The sequence below is a fragment of the Biomphalaria glabrata genome, unplaced genomic scaffold, assembly GCF_947242115.1.
Source record: "Biomphalaria glabrata unplaced genomic scaffold, xgBioGlab47.1 scaffold_19, whole genome shotgun sequence".
Taxonomy (NCBI): Eukaryota; Metazoa; Mollusca; class Gastropoda; family Planorbidae; genus Biomphalaria; species Biomphalaria glabrata.
The window spans coordinates 875,726-897,150 of record NW_026602932.1 but is presented as its reverse complement, the minus strand read 5'-3'; the positions used below and the strand labels follow the sequence as shown (position 1 = coordinate 897,150).

Genomic DNA, 21,425 nt, shown 5'->3' with positions numbered 1-21,425 from the left:
TTGTGTGATGGACTGTTCAGACTTACCGATGGTTCCGGGTTTAAACCCTGCCCATTCCCATCCCCTGTGGAAATCGGTTCTAAAAAGTTAAATCTAAATCTAATCTAGATTGAAAGATTCTAGTCAAGATTATTTTCATAATTTGCCTGTTCTGTATTATGCATACAACAAAAGAAACAATGAAGTTCATTTTAAATAATAAATCAAAATATTTAGAAAAACAACTTGCCTTAAATTTTCTTCTTTGCTGCTTGTTGTTTTAATATGTAGTTTTCAAGTCCTTCCTGTTACTCAAAAGAGCTGGTTTTATTAATCTGTATGTGGCTCTGTTCCAAAAGCAATATAATGAAGCCCGCTATGCATCTTCATCTGAAAAATATAAAATGTGATGAATGTTGTGTTGGACAGAGTTTAAGTCTTAGAAAATGAAAGTTTTACTATTTATAGATTCTGAAAAATTCTAGCTTTATAAATGCAATGTCAATAGACTCAAGTCGTATCGAAATAATTTCTTTTACCATCATTTTTATTAGAAATCAAAAATTAGATCTAACTCTATATTCTAGACTGCCGATACAAAAAATAAAATGTGATTTATTTTTTATTTATATTATATATCCAGAGATTAAGTATCTATTGTATATAGAATTAGAACAGGCCCAGCCTGTGTGGGGGGGAACGAGTTGATGGTGCTACTGTGCACTGAACATAATTTCTTAAAAAAAATAGATTAAAAAATCACTTAGATTTAGATCTAAATCTATACAGATTCTATGTTTGTTTTTTTCTACAATAGTGCTAACATTTATTTGTAAAATGTTTGTTTAAAATGTTTTACATGTTTCAGATGTTCCTTCAGAGTTGAAGATAATTACTTCCTAGTCCAAACCTCCCGCAGGACGACGGGGGATGGGAGCGGGCAGGGTTTGAACCCGGGACCATCGATAAATCTGAACGACAGTCCAGCGTGCAAACCGCACGACCAGGCAGCCATTTATAGATCTATATAGATCTATTTCAACAATAACAAATGTTTGACCTGAGTAGTTGATGTCTTATTTACAAAGTGAATATCAAAGTGGTAATTAGATCTAGACCTAGAATCTAGACTAGTCATCTTGTAGAAGAAAATTAGATCTAGATCTATACATATCTATGGGATAGGACCAATAGCGAACGCTTTTGTGCCAGTTTTTAGTTTAGAATTTTATAATGAAAACATCTGCGGACTCCTCAGCTATTGGGCTATAAAACTAAATTTGACTCTTTTTTCCATATCAGCTATTAAATTTATAATTCAAGTCAACTTGCGGTATGGGTCGGACATAATCAGCTAACGCAATTTTCGCGGGAGTCATAATGAGCGAAAGGCCGTAAAAAATAGCGAAATAGCATGTTAAAATATAGGAAATTATGCTTCAATTAGTTCTATCATCTAACTTCTTCCATGAAGCATTATAACTATTGTCCTCCTTGTGGCATAAAGCCTAAATTTGTTTTCACTTTCTCGTGCTCCACATCTCCTTTCTCTGCTTGGAACTGATGTCTATATAGCCTACGAAACTTGCGATCAATTTTTTTTCTTAAAAGAAATAAAGAAACTACAAAATTCTATCACGCCACCTTCCTATAGGCTACTCCACGTCGTACTACTCTCCATTTCATAAACTCTCGTTACTCAACTATTTTTTTTTAAAGAAATTATGTTCAGTGCACTTAAGCGCCATCAACTCGATCCCCCCCACACACACAAGCTGATTGACCCAAAGGCAGATCCCGAATGCGATGGATTGATGATGTATGGAGACAGATCTACAACAGCTTGGTTTTCGGGCATGGAGACGAAAGGCTCAGGAGAGATCTTGTAATTTTATAAATGTATATTATATGGTAACTCTTATATTTATTACTAAATATATAGTTCGCGTTTTTTCCTATCCTGAAATCGAATATTTTCTCCTGGAAAACTGTTGGAGATCTGAAAACCTAATCTCAGAATGGTGGGGTAACCCTGTGAAAATGAATTCTGCACTTCTTTTAAACATTTATACACATATTAATCTCATTAATTAGTAACAAGAGGTTAACCAGACAGTTAAAAAAAAAGGAGGAGGGCAAAACAGATTTCCCCCCCCCCCCCGTATCCCGTATAAGCGCTGTTAAGATCAACTGAAGCGTCATTTCACCCTCACTGGCATAGAGGAAAGTAGCTGCCAGCATATGACCTCTGAGAGACTGTTGGAGAGCTGCGAGTCAAACATTTTAGACGGAAAGAAAATGCAGGAAAATATGCTGGTCGCAACTGGGCGTAGTCATGTGAAACACGTATTGATGCACTCATCCTTAATCTTCGAAATCGAAGACGTTGGGTTAAGGTTAAAAATAGGCCTATTATTTTAATATTTCAGTTTACAAACAATAACAATAGATAAGACAAAAAGAAAAACAGATTAAATCAGTAACTAAATTATTATTAATGGCTTTTTAAGCTTATAATAGGGGTTTCGCTGAATAGGTTTTCAGTTAAATAGGTCATTTTGAGCGAACACCCCATAATATTTTTTTTCAACGGAATGAATAGCCTTAGCTATTCTAGCTAACTATTTCCTTGTCAATTTAGAAGCATAATATGCAAATCGCCTTAAGTTCGGACCTATTCTCGTTTATCTGGAAATGTTTTGAGAATGAAATTTCCATACATGTCAACTTTGACCTTTAGCTACGCTTTATTTTATTGAGGGAAAACAAAAGTGAATATGTGGGAAATGTAAAAAAATGTCTTTGTAACACCATTTTATTAGTTCTGCAGTTACTTTTGAAATAAATAAGAATGGATAAAAAATACCGGGAGGTGTTTGCTTTGTATGCCATTTCGCTGATGGGCCTTTCCTATAGATCTAGATCAGATCTTGTACTACAACTTGTAGTAGTTATACTTATAGATCTAGTAGTGAAATCAGATCCACTGAAAGTGAAAGCGAACTGTTGATAATCTAGATAAATCTATAGATCTAGTCTAGAATTAGATCACATGTGTATTGCAAGCTTTGATAGGCTTTACTTTTCTAATTATTTCTAAGTTTTGATTGAGAGACATCATGTGCAGTTATGGCAAGGACTAAAAAAATGATAATTTGTTTAGTTGATCATCGAATTGCCACATTAATTTAATAGCCCGGAATAAGGCCTCTCTCAGCCTAGCTTGCCGGCTAAGTCTTGGTCTTATAAGTTCTAGATCTAGATCTAGAATTACAAATCTACAAGGTCTATTTATTTTTAAGTTTTTTGCCTACATATAGATTTAGAAGTTGAATAATAAGTCCACACGTAGTGTACAGAAAACTTTATCAGCAGTCGTCAATCGAACGTAAACCAATATGAATATGGTTGTTTATATTGGTAAGGGCGAAACCAAATACCGGAAATATCCAAATGTCGGAAATAATAGGATACTAGATCTATAAATAAATATTAGGAGATTATAAGACTTGTCTTCGAAAATCAAGATCTCTCTTAAACTGTCGCTTCTATTTAAGTGAAATTTCGTACACAGGTTCCTTTTACCTCCTAGATGCTTACTAAGAACGGGTTTCGATAGAATAAAAACGTTGGGACCACAATTTGCGAAAAACCACAGGCTTGCTATCAAAGCTTTGTATTTTATTATTGGTATTTCCCAAATCAACTTAAAATAAGGAAATTATAATGCTTGTCTCCGAAAATCAAGATATCTCTTAAACTGTCGCTTCTATTTAAGTGAAATCTAGTACACAGGTTCCTTTTACCTCCTAGATGCTTACTAAGAACGGGTTTCGATAGAATCAAAACGTTGGGACCACAATTTGCGAAAAACCACAGGCTTGCTATCAAAGCTTTGTATTTTATTATTGGTATTTCCAAAACAACTTAATAAGGAAATTATAAGGCTTGTCTCCGAAAATCAAGATATCTCTTAAACTGTCGCTTCTATTCAAGTGAAATTTAGTACACAGGTTTCTTTTACCTCCTAGATGCTTACTAAGAACGGGTTTTGATAGAATAAAAACGTTGGGACCACAATTTGCGAAAAACCACAGGCTTGCTATCAAAGCTTTGTATTTTATTATTGGTATTTCCCAAATCAACTTAATAAGGAAATTATAAGGCTTGTCTCTGAAAATCAAGATATCTCTTAAACTGTCGCTTCTATTCAAGTGAGATTTAGTACACAGGTTCCTTTTACCTCCTAGATGCTTACTAAGAACGGGTTTCGATAGAATCAAAACGTTGGGACCACAATTTGCGAAAAACCACAGGCTTGCTATCAAAGCTTTGTATTTTATTATTGGTATTTCCCAAATCAACTATAAATAAATATTAGGAGATTATAAGACTTGTCTTTGAAAATCAAGATATCTCTTTAACTGTCGCTTCTATTTATTTGAAATTTCGTACACAGGTTTCTTTTACCTCCTAGATGCTTACTAAGAACGGGTTTCGATAGAATAAAAACGTTGGGACCACAATTTGCGAAAAACCACAGGCTTGCTATCAAAGCTTTGTATTTTATTATTGGTATTTCCAAAACAACTTAATAAGGAAATTATAAGGCTTGTCTCCGAAAATCAAGATATCTCTTAAACTGTCGCTTCTATTCAAGTGAGATTTAGTACACATGTTCCTTTTACCTCCTAGATGCTTACTAAGAACGGGTTTCGATAGAATCAAAACGTTGGGACCACAATTTGCGAAAAACCACAGGCTTGCTATCAAAGCTTTGTATTTTATTATTGGTATTTCCCAAATCAACTATAAATAAATATTAGGAGATTATAAGACTTGTCTTTGAAAATCAAGATATCTCTTAAACTGTCGCTTCTATTTTTTGAAATTTCGTACACAGGTTTCTTTTACCTCCTAGATGCTTACTAAGAACGGGTTTCGATAGAATAAAAACGTTGGGACCACAATTTGCGAAAAACCACAGGCTTGCTATCAAAGCTTTGTATTTTATTATTGGTATTTCCAAAACAACTTAATAAGGAAATTATCAGGCTTGTCTCCGAAAATCAAGATATCTCTTAAACTGTCGCTTCTATTCAAGTGAGATTTAGTACACAGGTTCCTTTTACCTCCTAGATGCTTACTAAGAACGGGTTTCGATAGAATCAAAACGTTGGGACCACAATTTGCGAAAAACCACAGGCTTGCTATCAAAGCTTTGTATTTTATTATTGGTATTTCCCAAATCAACTATAAATAAATATTAGGAGATTATAAGACTTGTCTTCGAAAATCAAGATATCTCTTAAACTGTCGCTTCTATTTACGTGTAATTTCGTACACAGGTTTCTTTTACCTCCTAGATGCTTACTAAGAACGGGTTTCGATAGAATAAAAACGTTGGGACCACAATTTGCGAAAAACCACAGGCTTGCTATCAAAGCTTTGTATTTTATTATTGGTATTTCCAAAACAACTTAATAAGGAAATTATAAGGCTTGTCTCCGAAAATCAAGATATCTCTTAAACTGTCGCTTCTATTTAAGTGAAATCTAGTACACAGGTTCCTTTTACCTCCTAGATGCTTACTAAGAACGGGTTTCGATAGAATCAAAACGTTGGGACCACAATTTGCGAAAAACCACAGGCTTGCTATCAAAGCTTTGTATTTTATTATTGGTATTTCCCAAATCAACTATAAATAAATATTAGGAGATTATAAGACTTGTCTTTGAAAATCAAGATATCTCTTAAACTGTAGCTTCTATTTACGTGAAATTTGGTACACAGGTTTCTTTTACCTCCTAGATGCTTACTAAGAACGGGTTTCGATAGAATAAAAACGTTGGGACCACAATTTGCAAAAAACCACAGGCTTGCTATCAAAGCTTTGTATTTTATTATTGGTATTTCCCAAATCAACTATAAATAAATATTAGGGGATTATAAGACTTGTCTTCGAAAATCAAGATATCTCTTAAACTGTCGCTTCTATTTACGTGAAATTTCGTACACAGGTTTCTTTTAACTCCTAGATGCTTACTAAGAACGGGTTTCGAAAGAATCAAAACGTTAGGACCACCATTTGCGAAAAACCGTAGGCTTGCTATGAAAGCTATGTATTTTATTTTTGATATTTCCCAATCAACTTAATAAGGAAATTATAAAGCTTGTCTTCGAAAACCAAGAAATCTCTTACATTGTCGCACCTATTAAAAAGAAATTTCTTGCACAGGTTCTTTTTACCTCCTAGATGCTTAGTAAGAACAGTTGTTGACAGATTCGAAATCTTGGAACAACCTATAGTGATAATCTGCAGGCTTGCTTTAAAGCTTTTGTATTTTATTTTTGGTATTTCCCGAATGATCTTAATTAAGGACTTAATAAGGCTTGTCTTCGAATCAAGAAATTTCTTAAATTAATTGTTGTTTGTAATCCATTTTTTTTTTTTTTGTGATTGCTTTTTCGGAATCGACATTTTTGTAATGACTGTTTTGAATCGGACCTATGTTGGTTTTTTTTTTTTTTTTTGTGGTTATTTAGAATCAACTTCTACTCTTTTGGGGGTGGCTGATTGAATAGACTTGTGCATTTTTCATATATGAACATTATTCGTAGTTTCTGTTTTGAATCGACCTGTTTGTTATTTGTAGTGGCTATTTGAAATCGGCTTGTGCTTTTTTTTTGGGGATGGATCTTTAAAATCGGACTTCTGCGTATTTAAGGGGGATGCACAGTGAGAAAACATCGATCTAGGTCAAAAATATCGATATTTTAAAATTAATTGATTTTAATAGTTTAAAATGTCTAGAAAACGAATTCCCTATCAGAATACTAAAAAAACTGCGCTTTATACATCAATTTTGTATTTTAAAAGTAGATGTATAAGCAAAATTTTGATGTTTTGGTTAAAAATCAACATTTTGTAAGCTAAAGTTGATAAGCTAATGTACGCTCTTATCCCTAACAGATGGTATCGAAAGGTCTACTTTTCTAGTTCCGATTATGTGCATGGTTTCTCATTCTATAAATATAAACTTTCAAAATACGTCACTACCTCTTTTTTTTCCCTATATCCTCATATACACACTCACTAAGCCATATTTACGCATGCGCACTATCAAAGCTACATTGGTAACTATGACAACAAAATTTACACGCATGCGCACATGACGTGAACCGGTCCTTCTGTAAACATTTGAAAGCCTCGATTCATTATTCAAACTCAGAAATGCCAACAAAAGGTTATATGTTTGGAAAGAAAAAACGTTACTGTAATCCCAGAGGAAGACATGCTTCAAAGACAAATGCATAATTACAAAGGTAAGTCTAAATCTAGAGTTTTTTATTTACTAGACCAGCGTGAGCTTACACATAAAATAATAATAATGAGATAATCACTTTGCTTCATCAATCTTTGAATTCGACAAACGCAACGTGTTTATCATATCAATGATCTAGATCTAGAAGTCTAGACATTAAATAAATATCATGAAAGTGATTGCAAACATAGAGATCTATCCTTTTTTAGATCTAGTATAGATTAGGGACATAGATCACATTAGAACTAGAATGACTAGATATTCTAGATTGACTAGATCTAGATCTAGAATCTAGACTAAATCTAGATTATCATGGTCATGTAGTTGTAGGACTTCAACTTGGTCTTTTTTTTTTTAAGATCTAATACATATATCAAGGTTCGTACGCGGTCTGGAAAAATTCAGATTTCAGTCTTAAAAAAGTCTGGAAAATTGCTACTTTTCGATGCAATTTTGTTAAATTTTAAATGTCTGGAATTTGAAAAAAAAATAATCCGATGTCATTCAGCCCTCAGGCGCCGTAACCAGTAAAACGCTAGGCTGCTAGATCTAGTTGGGCATAGAGGCTTCCATTAATTTAATAGGCCTACTAGATCTATCTATTGTGAAAGCATGTGCAATCCACGGCATGTCAGTGAAATGCCAGCCAATTTCTAGACGGTGTACTGTAGACTTAAATCAGATTTAGTAATAGATCTAGTCCTAGACTAGTAACTAGTTTATTATGACTGCTGTTATCTTATCTTATATAATACAGACGTTACTTCAAAAAAGATGATGATTAGAAGATGTTATTCTATATTATCTAGATGGTCGATCAAATTTCAGTTAGGCTACCAAAGGTCGGGAAGTTTTTGGCCTAGATTTATTTATGCATGGGCGAAACTCCCCCCCCCCTTTTTTTTAAATAAAGAAAACAAATATATCTCGTCAATGACGTCAATATAGAATATATAGAGAGAGTCTAGATCTAGATCTTGAGTCTAAACCAAAAATATTTGGCAACAAGAATGACTTACTAGATCTAGGTCTACTACTAGATTTAAAAGTCTCGATCTATTCGCGACTTAGATAGTTTACTAGATCTAGGTCTACTACTAGATTTAGTCTCGATCTATGACTATGCGCGACTTTTATTACTAGATCTATATCTGTTCTAGGTCTACTAGATCTACTAAATTCTAAATTCTACTAGACTAGATTACTAGATTTAGTCTTGATCTATGCGCCACTTCTTAATAGATCAAGGTTTTCTACTAGCCTAATGTTAGCCTCGATCTATGTGTGATTACCCCCCCCCCCCCCCACATTAAATAAAGAAAACAAATTATATTATAATATATCTAGTCAACATAGAATATGCCTATAAGATCGGTAAAACTTCCCATCGAAGGCCCCTAGTTTTTTAGGTTAATTATTTGGCAGCTGTCTATGCGCACTTGAGTCTAAACTAAAAGACTAGGCCTTTAGAATGACTTCCATTACTAGGTCTAGAATTAGATTTAGTCTTCATCTATGCGCGAATTAGATTACTAGATCTAGGTCTACTACTAGATTTAGTACCTAATTTAGTCTCGATCTATGCGCGATTCCCCCCCCCCCCTCCCCATTTAAATAAAGAAAACAAGTTATATTATATCTAGTCAACATAGAATATAGATCTAGATCTTAGTCTAAACTAAAAGATAAAAGACTAGAGCACAAGAATGACTTAGATTACTAGGTCTGCAACTAGATTTAGTCTCGATCTATGCACGATTACCCCCCCCCCCCCCCCTTTTTTTTTTTCCCCAAATCTATTCAATGTAGAATATAGATCTTGAGTCTAAACTCAAAAACTAAAAAGACTTAGAATACTAGATCTACTACTAGATTTAGTCTTGATCTAAGTCTAGATTTAGATCTAGCATACTTAGCATATAGATCTATAATTATAATCTAGTATGGTTATGATATAGATTTAGATCAATATTATCAATTTTTACCCCGTTAAAAAAAACAAGTCAGTATTCACATAGGCATAGGCCTATTGTGAATTAGACATAAGTAAGCCACTACTACAAATTAAATTTCAAGTTCAATACAGTTAATCTATCTCTAGATCTTTATTTAAAATTATCTCCTCCAATAGAATTATAGGCCTACTAGAGGTAGGCCCTCTAACCTAGGCTAGTCTAAATAAGTCTTTACTTTTTAACTAGTGTCTAATGTTTACGCCACTAAATATCTATATAAAAATTATAAAACTATTGGACTAGTTATGAGATTAAGAATAAGATTTTACAACTAAGTTAGGCCTATTGAACTATATAGGGCCTATTAAATTTCCCAAGTCTAAGTGCTACAAGATTAGTGACTTTTTTTCCCCCTTGTACCGTATGTTCCTTAATAATTGAAAATTATTATTACACCCTAGTCCAAACCTCCCACAGTACGACAGGGGTTAGTTATTGGCAGGGTTTGAACCCAAGATCACGAATACAGCAGTCCAGAGCACATATGGCATGCTCAGGTAGCCATCCTTTTTACTGTTAGTAAGTCTGGAAAACATAAGATAAATGTCTGGAATTCATTTTCACAAAAGTTGTATGAACCATGATATATAGATCTACATGTAACATGTCACTTTACATTTTTTACTTTTGATGAATACAATATATGATTCCTAAAATGCATTATAAAATTTAAAATAATCTTCATGTTGTACATAAATAGATGTGACGTGTACTTTCATACTATTGAATTTTATTTTAAAGAACCTCTAATTTTTTTTTATTTGTTTGCAGCTCTGTTTTGGATACAGCTGGATCTGAAGCAGCAACAACGCAGCCTGCAAGTGCAGCTGAACGAAAAATAATTCTAACTGCAATTACTAACGCTGATAACACCAATAAGAGGCTGCCTGAAGATTTCATATACGTCATGATGAATTCAATGGAATTGACCACAATGGTCTCCTTGTTGTGCTGTCCACATTGCTTCGACAAAAAATTAACCATGTGCATCACACAATCAAAAGGCATGGCTCATTTGATTAAAATCAAATGCCTAAATTGTGAAACATATTTGTGGCCTGACTGGACCTCAAAAAAAAGTAATAATGTTCATCTGGATATTAATGTCCGCGCTGTCGCTGCATTAAAAAAATCTGGAATCTCGCATTCTAAATTTGATAGGTTTTGTGGACTTATGAGTATGCCCTGCATGCACAGAAATACTTATAACAATCTAGCTAACATAGTCAACACTGCTATAATTGAAGCTGGTGAAGAATGTATGATTAGGGCATCTGCTGTTGTGCATGGAAGAAACATTTCACAACCTCTGACTACAGATGATAGAATAAGTTCAACAGGCTGTCCTGTTATTACAGTTTCTTTTGATGGGACTTGGCATAAAAGGGGCCACTCATCTCATTCAGGAATTGGCAGTTATTGATTTTGATACTGGACTCGTCATCGACACCGAAGTCCTATCAAATTATTGCTGTGTTTGTGATTCAAACTCTGCAGAACTAAATTTTGATGCCTCTAAGCATATGTGTCAAAAAAACTTCAGTGGCTCAGCAAATGCAATGGAGGCCGCAGCAGCATTCAAAATTTGTTCTCACTCTGTGGCATCAGAAAACTTGTTTATGGCATGATGCTGTGTGATGGTGATAGTAAATCACATTCATCTGCCATTACCAGCTCAGGATATGATGTAGAAATCTTAAAAGAGGACTGCATTAACCACATCTCAAAAAGAATGTTTAATGCTTTGAACAATTTAAAAATGTCTAACAAAAAAGAACTAAATTATAGGCTTACAAAGCCAAAAATTGAAAAAATTACAAATAACTATTCCAAAGTTCTGCGCCAAAATGCTCCTGACATTAAAAAAAATGAAGCTGGCTGTTATGGGCTCATTTTTTCATATGATGAGCTCAGACCTAGATCATAACCACAGGTTGTGTCCTGATGGCACTACATCTTGGTGTCACACTTTAAGAGATCAGAGGCACTAAAACAGCCATACAAAAAACATAATCAGACCATCACATCAGAAATAGGAAAACTGTTATTTCCTATAACAGACACAGATCTGTTAAAAACATGTTCAAGAATGGGAACACAAAACGCCAATGAATCTTTTCATTCCCTCATTTGGCAAAGATGCCCCAAAACAGAATTCGCAACATTAAAAACTAAGGACGGCGACATACCTTGCTGTTTTAGCCTTCAATAATGGACCTGTTGGCATCAGTTTTTGACATATTAGGCGTTCCCTGGACACTAAAGAACATTTCTTCTAGTGAGAAAAAGCAAAATGTCAAACTACAGCTTGTTGTTAGAAAAAGAAGATCAATCACATAAGTGTCCAGGAGAAAAAAATTGAAAAAACGAAGAATTGAGCATGAGCACTGGGCAGAGGTTCTCGAAGGTCCAACCTATCAATCAGGCCATTTTAATGAATAGTTTTTTTATTATCTATTATGTTATATTATGTAAATATTCCCCTTTTTTTTTCATTTTTATGGTTGCAATAAATATTTTATATCATTTTAAAAACTTTAAATGCGTTTTTCTCAAAATGTATTTTTAGGTGCATGTTGTCCACAAGAATCTAAAAATCTTTAGTTCTGTATAATTTAGAATAATAATTTTTCACATGTAGTTTATTGATAGTATATCATAGGTAATAGGCTGCAAAAATTTTCAAAATGTTTAATTTTCATAAAAAAAAAGAAAAATAATGATGTGACCGCAGTGAAAAATGTGGTCGAAAAAAAAATAAAAATTTTAAAAATTCATTTTGAGGTTATGATGCGACAAAATGTATTTAACCCATATACATTTTTTTTTAGTATACACTTCTTTCACTACATCTTTAATTAGGTGATTTAATGGCTGAAGGTTACAACACATGACTTCTGAACCTGGTAAAGACAAGGGCTTTGAGATTCAGAATATTTATGATACCTCTAAGTCCACCAAACTCTAATGGGTACTAAAAATTAGAGTGTGGTATCAGCCAGGATAACCAACTACTTAGTAGGCTAAAGTTTATATTATTGATTAACATGCATGGCTAGATTCAGTGGCGTCACTAGGGTCGGTGTCACCCTGTGCGGTAGGCTCAGGGTCCCCCCCCCCCCCCCAAGGAAAACGAAATCTCTCCCTAAAAACAAACAACTATTGTGGGTTTTTTTTTGTTTCTTAAAATTGAACAATAAAACTGTAAGCTAAATTATTGATTTGTTACACCCGAATTTAGGCAGTGTTATCACGGATTGGAAAGCAGGAGCCATCTTTCAAAAAGCACGGCCAATTTGAACAAACAAATCAATTAGCTTGGAGATGAAATCCACCTACTCAAAACAATCATTGTCCCAACGCCACCTTGAAAAAAGACTGAGCAGTGACGGCTGAGAAGGATCATTTGAATAACATACCGAGATAATGCTACCAATAGAGAAATATTTTCCAGCACAGGCATTCGCCGTCTACGGAAAGAGGCGACTGAACGTCGATTGACATTTGTGAGATATATCAGTGTCAATGTGTAATGCTGAGTTCTTGCTTCCTGAAGTACTCTAGACACGTGACAAGACGAATATTATAAACTAACTGAAGCTCGTTTCAGCAGACAAACATGAAGTTTACTTTACTACAATAATAATGCACTGCACTCCTTGTTAGTGCTACAAGTCAAGAAATAATAAACAATCCTATCCGCATAGCAGCGGTATCAAATGTATCAATCACGTCCGCATCTCAGCGGGTAACAATAAGAACAATTACTACTAGTGACACTGGAGCTTCAACTATAGATATCCATTGAAATACGAATAATACCTTAATATTCAATAAGCACATAATGAAATCAACTCTCAAATATTATTAATCATTAGTCCATCGACTTTCATCCTATATAGATATATATACACCAGTCCAGGAAGCAACGTCCAACCTTCCTGGACCGGGAGCAAAACCTTACTGACTTGACTTGACTGAACTCAAAGTCAACTTTATTCATTCTACTTCCTGTTTTCTACATCAGGAATTCCACGTGTCTTTTAAACTCTTAACATGACGTGAACTTTAGATCATGCAATATCAACTAAGACTGACAATTAGACAAGACGAAACATGTTTACTTAAGTCATCCTTAACACGAAAGCCGAAAAGAGGAGCGCAAAAACATGCCGTCAACGTTTAATCATGGTGTCACACCGATTCAAAAGGAAAGTATAACGGACTTAGGTTAGTTCTTTGAGGGGCTATTTAAATGCCCCAATTGTATATTGTCAAGAGAGGGGTGTGTAAAAAGTGAAATTGTGTGTGTGTGTTTGTTTATTTTATTAGTTGAGTTATAGATTGTTTTTAGCACGGGGTTTTTCAAGGGGGGGGGGAGGGGACAATAAGGTTTCCTGTGGTCCGTCTAGTCAGAAAGCTGACCTTGTCTGAGTAGGGTGTTGGTGATTGTTTTTCGGTTATTATGCCTAGAGTAAGGAGATGTTATATTATTATTCTTGCTATGTGTGCGTACTGAATATTTGGGGTAATGCTATGATGTGTCATGATACCCTTATGTAATATATTATATTATATATTATATTGTTTGCAGTAAATAAATACTAATTTTCTACTCCTTCGTTGAGTGTACTTTATAATACTTGTAGAGAACTACAGTTTGGGCATAAATTAGCTCTCAAAGAACTAACCTAAGTCCGTTACAGAAAGTAGCTGTGGAGAAAGCTTGCAGCCCTATGTGTCGAATAGCGCGCGAGCGCTTATGTCAATGTGTTTCTCAACATTTTGCATTAATAAAATGTTACTTTCGCCACTCAACTGATCAGATAATTTGTTAAGGGGGAGCGCCTTAATCTCACTCAGAGTTGTCTGGGGGGATCCCCGGGTGCCAAACGTTTTTCTACATTTCTGAGCTTCATAATCTCTTTCCCGTGGCGTGTACAACGTAATATTTTTCTCATAATAGGAAAATTACTAGTCAAATCAAACTGAATTCAGAAAGTTTAGTAAATGCTGATTCTAAAATGTGAGAAACATTCGAGGTAGAAATTTGTATTTTTAAAAGTTGTTTTTTTTGGGAAAGTGCATTTTCTCGACTTGGGTGTCACCCCCTGATGGGTGCCACCCGGTGCGGCTTTGCACCCCACGCCTCTCCCCATAGTGACGCCACTGACTAGATTTAAACATGAAATGCGTAGGACGTATTTATCTTCTCTTTTGAAGTTATGTCTGTAATCTATATATATTTAAGCTTTAAATGCATGTGAAAATATTAGAGTTAGTAAGGAAGATAATGTGAAGTAGATTGTAAACTAAAAGAAAATGTTTTTGTAAAATAAAATATTGTATTGTCTTCATCACCTCATATCTGAACACAATATCATAATAAAGAATAAACAAGATGTGCTTTAATAGGTTTGTTAATTGACCTCAAAACAAATTTAAATAATAAAAAGGTGTAGATTCGACTGATGAGATATCGGTGGACTAATTTAATTGGCTGTCAAGTAAAAAGTTGATTAATTACAGTTATGATTGGCTTATTCTACGACTTTAAATTATTAGGCTACCAACGCAGTTTGCACAGCACTCAGAGAAAATTATTATAGTTCGCCAACAGCTATAGAGCACAACGACCGACCGCTTAAAAATCCCGAAATTAAAAAATCCCAGTCTTCACCAAGACTCGAACCCAGGACCCCAGGTTTTGAAGTCAAGCACTTAACTACTCAACCATAGCGCCACCGGATATGTTACTTACGTGTAATTATTTCATTGATTGCTTACTAGTCCATCTGACAGACACATCATACACACCCAGTTTTACATAAAGTAACTAATCTTTTACAGACCAGTGTAACAAACCGTGTTAGTTATTATAATGGTAGGGCTAAATTCATAGTTGCACGAGGTCCAGGTGAATGTGTCTAAGGCCAGATGAGAGAGCGAGTTGGTGATTGGGGCACAAATGAGAGAGGGTGCATATACTTTCAGAGGTTAGTTTAGACTATAGTTTGGGTTTGAGTAAGTCGAGAGCTTATTAGTAGGAAAGTCTTATCGTAGATAGTCTTTGTTGGCGAGCGTTGTATTTTCTTTTGCGTTTATCTGCGTACGGGACGTACTACTTAATACGTAGAATAGTTAATAAAGTGTTTCATTAACTATAAAGTTCTGAGATGTGTCTATTTAAAGAGTAGCCTATGTTCATAGGGCCGGATTTTGTTTCTTTCTTCCAAAACATGGCATATAGTTTTATTATTAATAAGTGGATTTTTTAATTCATGATTTTGAAAAAGTGTACGGGGCTCTACAAAATTTCTACCCCGGGGGCCTCCACATAGTTAAATTTAGCCCTGTATGTTCATGTTACACTTTTACAAGTTAAGATGTTTCTGTCGTCAAGAAGCTAACTAAGGCTTAGAGTCGCTTTCCAGTTACCCAACCCCCTAGACAATGACGTTTAACGCCAGGGCAACTCTTGAGATAGGCCAGCGGTTCTCAACCTTTTTAGTGCTGCAACCCCCTAATAAGATTCTCCACTAAGCATCGAACCCCAACCGTAATTTTTTATTCGTTCACGGACCAAGTTCAATCGCAATTGGCTAATGTTATAAAATCCTAATCGTAATGTCTATATTTGATATTAAACTGTTACTCAGCCCTGAGTTGTCAAGTTCTTTGAATAGGTTGTGTCGTGTGGTACAGTTTGCAGAGAATCTGGGTAGTGAGAAACGTTACAATATATATATCTTTGCCAGTGCTACAAAGCCAAGCAGCTTAATGACTTTTAAGTAGATTAGCAAAGTATAAAAGATATAATGAGAAACAAGGTAGTCTTAGACCAAGCTTAATTTAATGATCTAGATATAGTCTTTTTTTTTTTCAAGACATTGCAGCTACAAATAAAATGACATTGTGCAAAATTTTGAATGCCTGAGTCTTTAGAAAATGTGAATATGTTTATCTTCATGCATAGTGAAAACGAGATTGAATGAATTCTTGTGAATACAATGACATTATGCTTTTTTGTGTGTGAAATTAACAAATCTTTGGTAACGAAGTAACATTTTGTTTACACTACAGATGATTATATTGTGATTCGCCTCCTGTAACCATATTTTCTTCATAGAGAATGTATGTAACTCTTATAAAATAATTGATTTAATAGAGAAAACTTTTTCAAAGTATTATTATAAAAATTAAAGTGAGTTTACTACTTAACAGTACTTTGTAGTTGGGCTTCTAAGATTGTAATTGATTAACTTTTAAGGCCCTTTTTTCATTGCTCTTTTTATGGTCACTAATAGAAGTTACTGTAAACTGGTATGCTCCTCCTGACATCCTCCAAAATTTAGTCAGTCATCATTGACACTTAAACATAACAATTCTCAATCTTATCATTGACAGTAAGTCATTAACATTCTCAATCTAATCATTGACACAAAACATTACCATTCTCAATCTAATCATTGACACTAAGGCATTACCATTCTCAATCTAATCATTGACACTAAGACATTACCATTCTCAATCTAATCATTGACACTAAGTCATTAACATTCTCAATGTAATCATTGACACTAAGAAATTACCATTCTTAATCTAATCATTGACATAACATTCTCAATGTAATCATTGACACTAAGACATTACCATACTCAATCTAATCATTGACACTAAGACCTTACCATTCTTAACCTAATCATTGACACTAAGTAATTACCATTCTCAATCTAATCAATGACGTTAAGATGTTTCCATTCTCTATCTAATCATTGACATAACATTCTCAATGTAATCATCGACACGAAGACATTACCATTCTCAATCTAATCAATGCCGTTAAGATGTTACCATTCTCAATGTAATCATTGACACTAAGACATTACCATACTCAATCTAATCATTGACATAACATTCTCAGTGTAATCATTAACACTAAGACACTACCATTCTCAATGAAATCATTGACACTAAGACATTACCATTCTCAATCTCATCATTGACACTAAGACATTACCAATCTCAATCTAATCATTGACACTAAGACATTACGATTCTTAATCTAATCATTGACACTAAGTCATTACCATTCTCAATCTAATCATTGACACTAAGGCATTACCATTCTCAATCTAATCATTGACACTAAGACATTACCATTCTCAATCTAATCATTGCACTATGTCATTAACATTCTCAATGTAATCATTGACACTAAGTCATTACCATTCTCAATCTAATCAATGACATTAAGATGTTTCCATTCTCTATCTAATCATTGACATAACATTCTCAATGTAATCATCGACACTAAGACATTACCATTCTCAATGTAATGATCGACACTAAGACATTACCATACTCAATCTAATCATTGACATAACATTCTCAGTGTAATCATTGACACTAAGACACTACCATTCTCAATGAAATCATTGACACTAAGACATTACCATTCTCAATCTAATCATTGACACTAAGACATTACCAATCTCAATCTAATCATTGACACTAAGACATTACCATTCTCATTCTAATCATTGACACTTAGACCTTACCATTCTTAATCTAATCATTGACACTAAGTCATTACCATTCTCAATCTAATGAATGACATTAAGATGTTTCCATTCTCTATCTAATCATTGACATAACATTCTCAAGGTAATCAATGACACTAAGACATTTCCATTCTCAATGTAATGATCGACACTAAGACATTACCATTCTCTATCTAATCATTGACATAACATTCTCAATGAAATCATTGACACTAAGACATTACCATTCTCAATCTAATCATTGACACTAAGTCATTACCATTCCCAATTTAATCATTGACACTAAGACATTACCATTCTCAATGTAATCATCGACACTAAGACATTACCATTCTCAACGTAATCATTGCACTATGTCATTAACATTCTCAATGTAATCATTGACACTAAGTCATTACCATTCTCAATCTAATCAATGACATTAAAATGTTTCCATTCTCTATCTAATCATTGACATAACATTCTCAATGTAATCATCGACACTAAGACATTACCATTCTCAATCTAATCAATGCCGTTAAGATGTTACCATTCTCAATGTAATCATTGACACTAAGACATTACCATACTGAATCTAATCATTGACATAACATTCTCAGTGTAATCATTGACACTAAGACATTACCAATCTCAATCTAATCATTGACACTAAGACATTACCATTCTCATTCTAATCATTGACACTTAGACCTTACCATTCTTAATCTAATCATTGACACTAAGTCATTACCATTCTCAATCTAATGAATGACATTAAGATGTTTCCATTCTCTATCTAATCATTGACATAACATTCTCAAGGTAATCAATGACACTAAGACATTTCCATTCTCAATGTAATGATCGACACTAAGACATTACCATTCTCAATCTAATCATTGACACTAAGTCATTACCATTCCAAATTTAATCATTGACACTAAGACATTACCATTCTCAATGTAATCATCGACACTAAGACATTACTATTCTCAATGTAATCATTGACACTAGACATTGCCATTCTCAATGTAATGATCGACACTAAGACATTACCATTCTCAATCTAATCAATGACATTAAGATGTTTCCATTCTCTATCTAATCATTGACATAACATTCTCAATGTAATCATTGACACTAAGACATTACCATTCTCAATGTAATCATTGACACTAAGACATTACCATTCTCAATGTAATCATTGACACTAAGACATTACCATTCTCAATGTAATCATTGACACTAAGACATTACCATTCTCAATATAATCATTGACACTAAGTCATTACCATTCCAAATTTAATCATTGACACTAAGACATTACCATTCTCAATGTAATCATCGACACTAAGACATTACCATTCTCAATGTAATCATTGACACTAGACATTGCCATTCTCAATGTAATGATCGACACTAAGACATTACCATTCTCAATCTAATCAATGACATTAAGATGTTTCCATTCTCTATCTAATCATTGACATAACATTCTCAATGTAATCATTGACACTAAGACATTACCATTCTCAATGTAATCATTGACACTAAGACATTACCATTCTCAATGTAATCATTGACACTAAGACATTACCATTCTCAATGTAATCATTGACACTAAGACATTACCATTCTCAATATAATCATTGACACTAAGTCATTACCATTCCCAATTTAATCATTGACACTAAGACATTGCTATTTTCAATGTAATCATTGACACTAAGACATTGCTATTCTCAATGTAATCATTGACACTAAGACATTACCATTCTTAATCTAATCATTGACACTAAGACATTGCTATTCTCAATGTAATCATTGACACTAAGACATTACCATTCTCAATCTAACTATTTGTACCGTCTTGAATGGTGTGAATGTTGATTGAATGGTATTTAGGCCTCTTCTGGCCTTGATGTAGTGTTCTTGTATTCTTAATTAAACACATCACATATTATGGATAAAATAATTACAAACTCCTCTCTGTCAGACAAACATTTATTACATCAAATAATAGTTCATAAAGTAGGCAATCTCAGCCATAAAATATCATCCTGAATTATTTCACATCAAATACAAACTACATCCATAGAAATATCTCCAATTAGGTACTCATATTATTTAATCCAATTTCATAAAACAGAGACACCTCCGTCGATTGATACATCATGGCGCTAACTTACTAAAAAAAACGTGGTCATGTGATCAAAAATGGTACCTCTTTGCTTGCCAATGTGTAAGACCCATTTTCACGTGAACTGAAATCATCTCGTTCATCTCACTCTAATCATAGTGTTACACCATTGACACTAAGACATTACCATCCTCAATCTAATCATTGACACTAAGACATTATCATTCTCACTGTTATCATTGGCACTAAGACATTACTATTCTCAATGTAATCATTGACACTAAGACATTACCATTATCAATCTAATCAATGACACTAAGACATTACCATTCTCACTGTTATCATTGACACTAAGACATTACCATTCTCACTGTTATCATTGGCACTACAACATTACCATTCTCAATATAATCAATGAAATTAGACATTACCATTCTCACTGTTATCATTGACACTAAGACATTACCATATCCAATCTAATCAATGACACTAAGACATTACCATTATCAATCTAATCAATGACACTACGACATTACCATTCTCACTGTTATCTTTGGCACTAAGACATTACCATTCTCAATGTAATCATTGGCACTAAGACATTACCATTCTCAATCTAATCAATGACACTAAGACATTACCATTCTCCATCTAGACAAAATCTACATGGTCACATTTTAAAAGTGAGGAAAGCAACAAACAACAATTAAATTTAAGAATCTATATTCATTACCCAGCTCAAATACAAACAGATGCTTAGATAATAATAAATAATTAATAATATAAATAAATAATTAGTATAAAAAATATCAATAGTGCACCATTTTTTTTTTTTTTCAATTGCATAGTAACAGAACTGGTATAGAAAAATACAAAAAGACATAAATGTGGGAGCCACAGGGCTAAAGTAATAACACAGCATATTTGTATTTTTTTAAAGCAATGCTCACCCCAGCAGCAGTAAATCTCTACATGGCAAAATAACAAAGCAAAATTTGAGTATTGGTTTAATAATAATAATGATGCTGAAGATAAAGGATGAGTGCAGTGTTTTCATAAACCCTATTACAACCTACTTTCCTCTATGGCAAAAAGGTGCCTGAGTTAATCTTTATAGTGCTTACAGGAGCACCTCGTTACGCCATCCTTGAAGATACCGTTTGGCATGCAGTCAAATGTGGGATAATTTTCCAACCCATCACAGCTGTTGAATGATAAGCATTTCTTCTATACTACCCACACCAGCCTCCAGCAGAACATTTTTTTAAGGTAGTTCTGCCAGTGTATGAAAGTTTGGTGAGAACTACTGCTTGGATATATAAATATATTTAATTGTGAAACTTGAAAAAACTTCTTTTTTGAAACAAAACTAAATATAACTTTTATTACAACATAACACTAACCCTAATACTAACCTAGATGA

The 21,425-nt window shown here is 33.8% G+C and overlaps 1 protein-coding gene and 1 long non-coding RNA gene across 3 annotated transcripts in view; one reads left to right on the top strand and one right to left on the bottom strand.

Annotated features, from left to right (window-relative positions):
* Nucleotides 1–229: 229 nt before the first annotated feature.
* Nucleotides 230–21,425, bottom strand: part of LOC129924169 (uncharacterized) — a 44,277-nt gene continuing 23,081 nt past the window's right edge. Inside the window, exon 8 of the long non-coding RNA XR_008776144.1 lies at nt 230–369. This is a non-coding gene — a long non-coding RNA (uncharacterized LOC129924169). The remainder of the gene's footprint in view (nt 370–21,425) is intronic.
* LOC129924163 (uncharacterized) lies at nt 6,976–11,861 on the top strand. 2 transcript variants are annotated; one of them, XR_008776117.1, is made up of 2 exons: nt 6,976–7,305; nt 10,091–11,861. XR_008776117.1 is itself a non-coding variant. In XM_056017989.1 (2 exons), exons 1-2 carry the CDS (start codon nt 9,809–9,811, stop codon nt 10,740–10,742), a joined length of 660 nt encoding a protein of 219 aa, XP_055873964.1. In that variant the 5' UTR covers nt 8,907–9,808; the 3' UTR covers nt 10,743–11,861. The 2 variants fall into 2 exon arrangements, 1 of the variants encoding a protein (XP_055873964.1); XM_056017989.1 differs by lacking the exon at nt 6,976–7,305 and adding an exon at nt 8,907–9,816.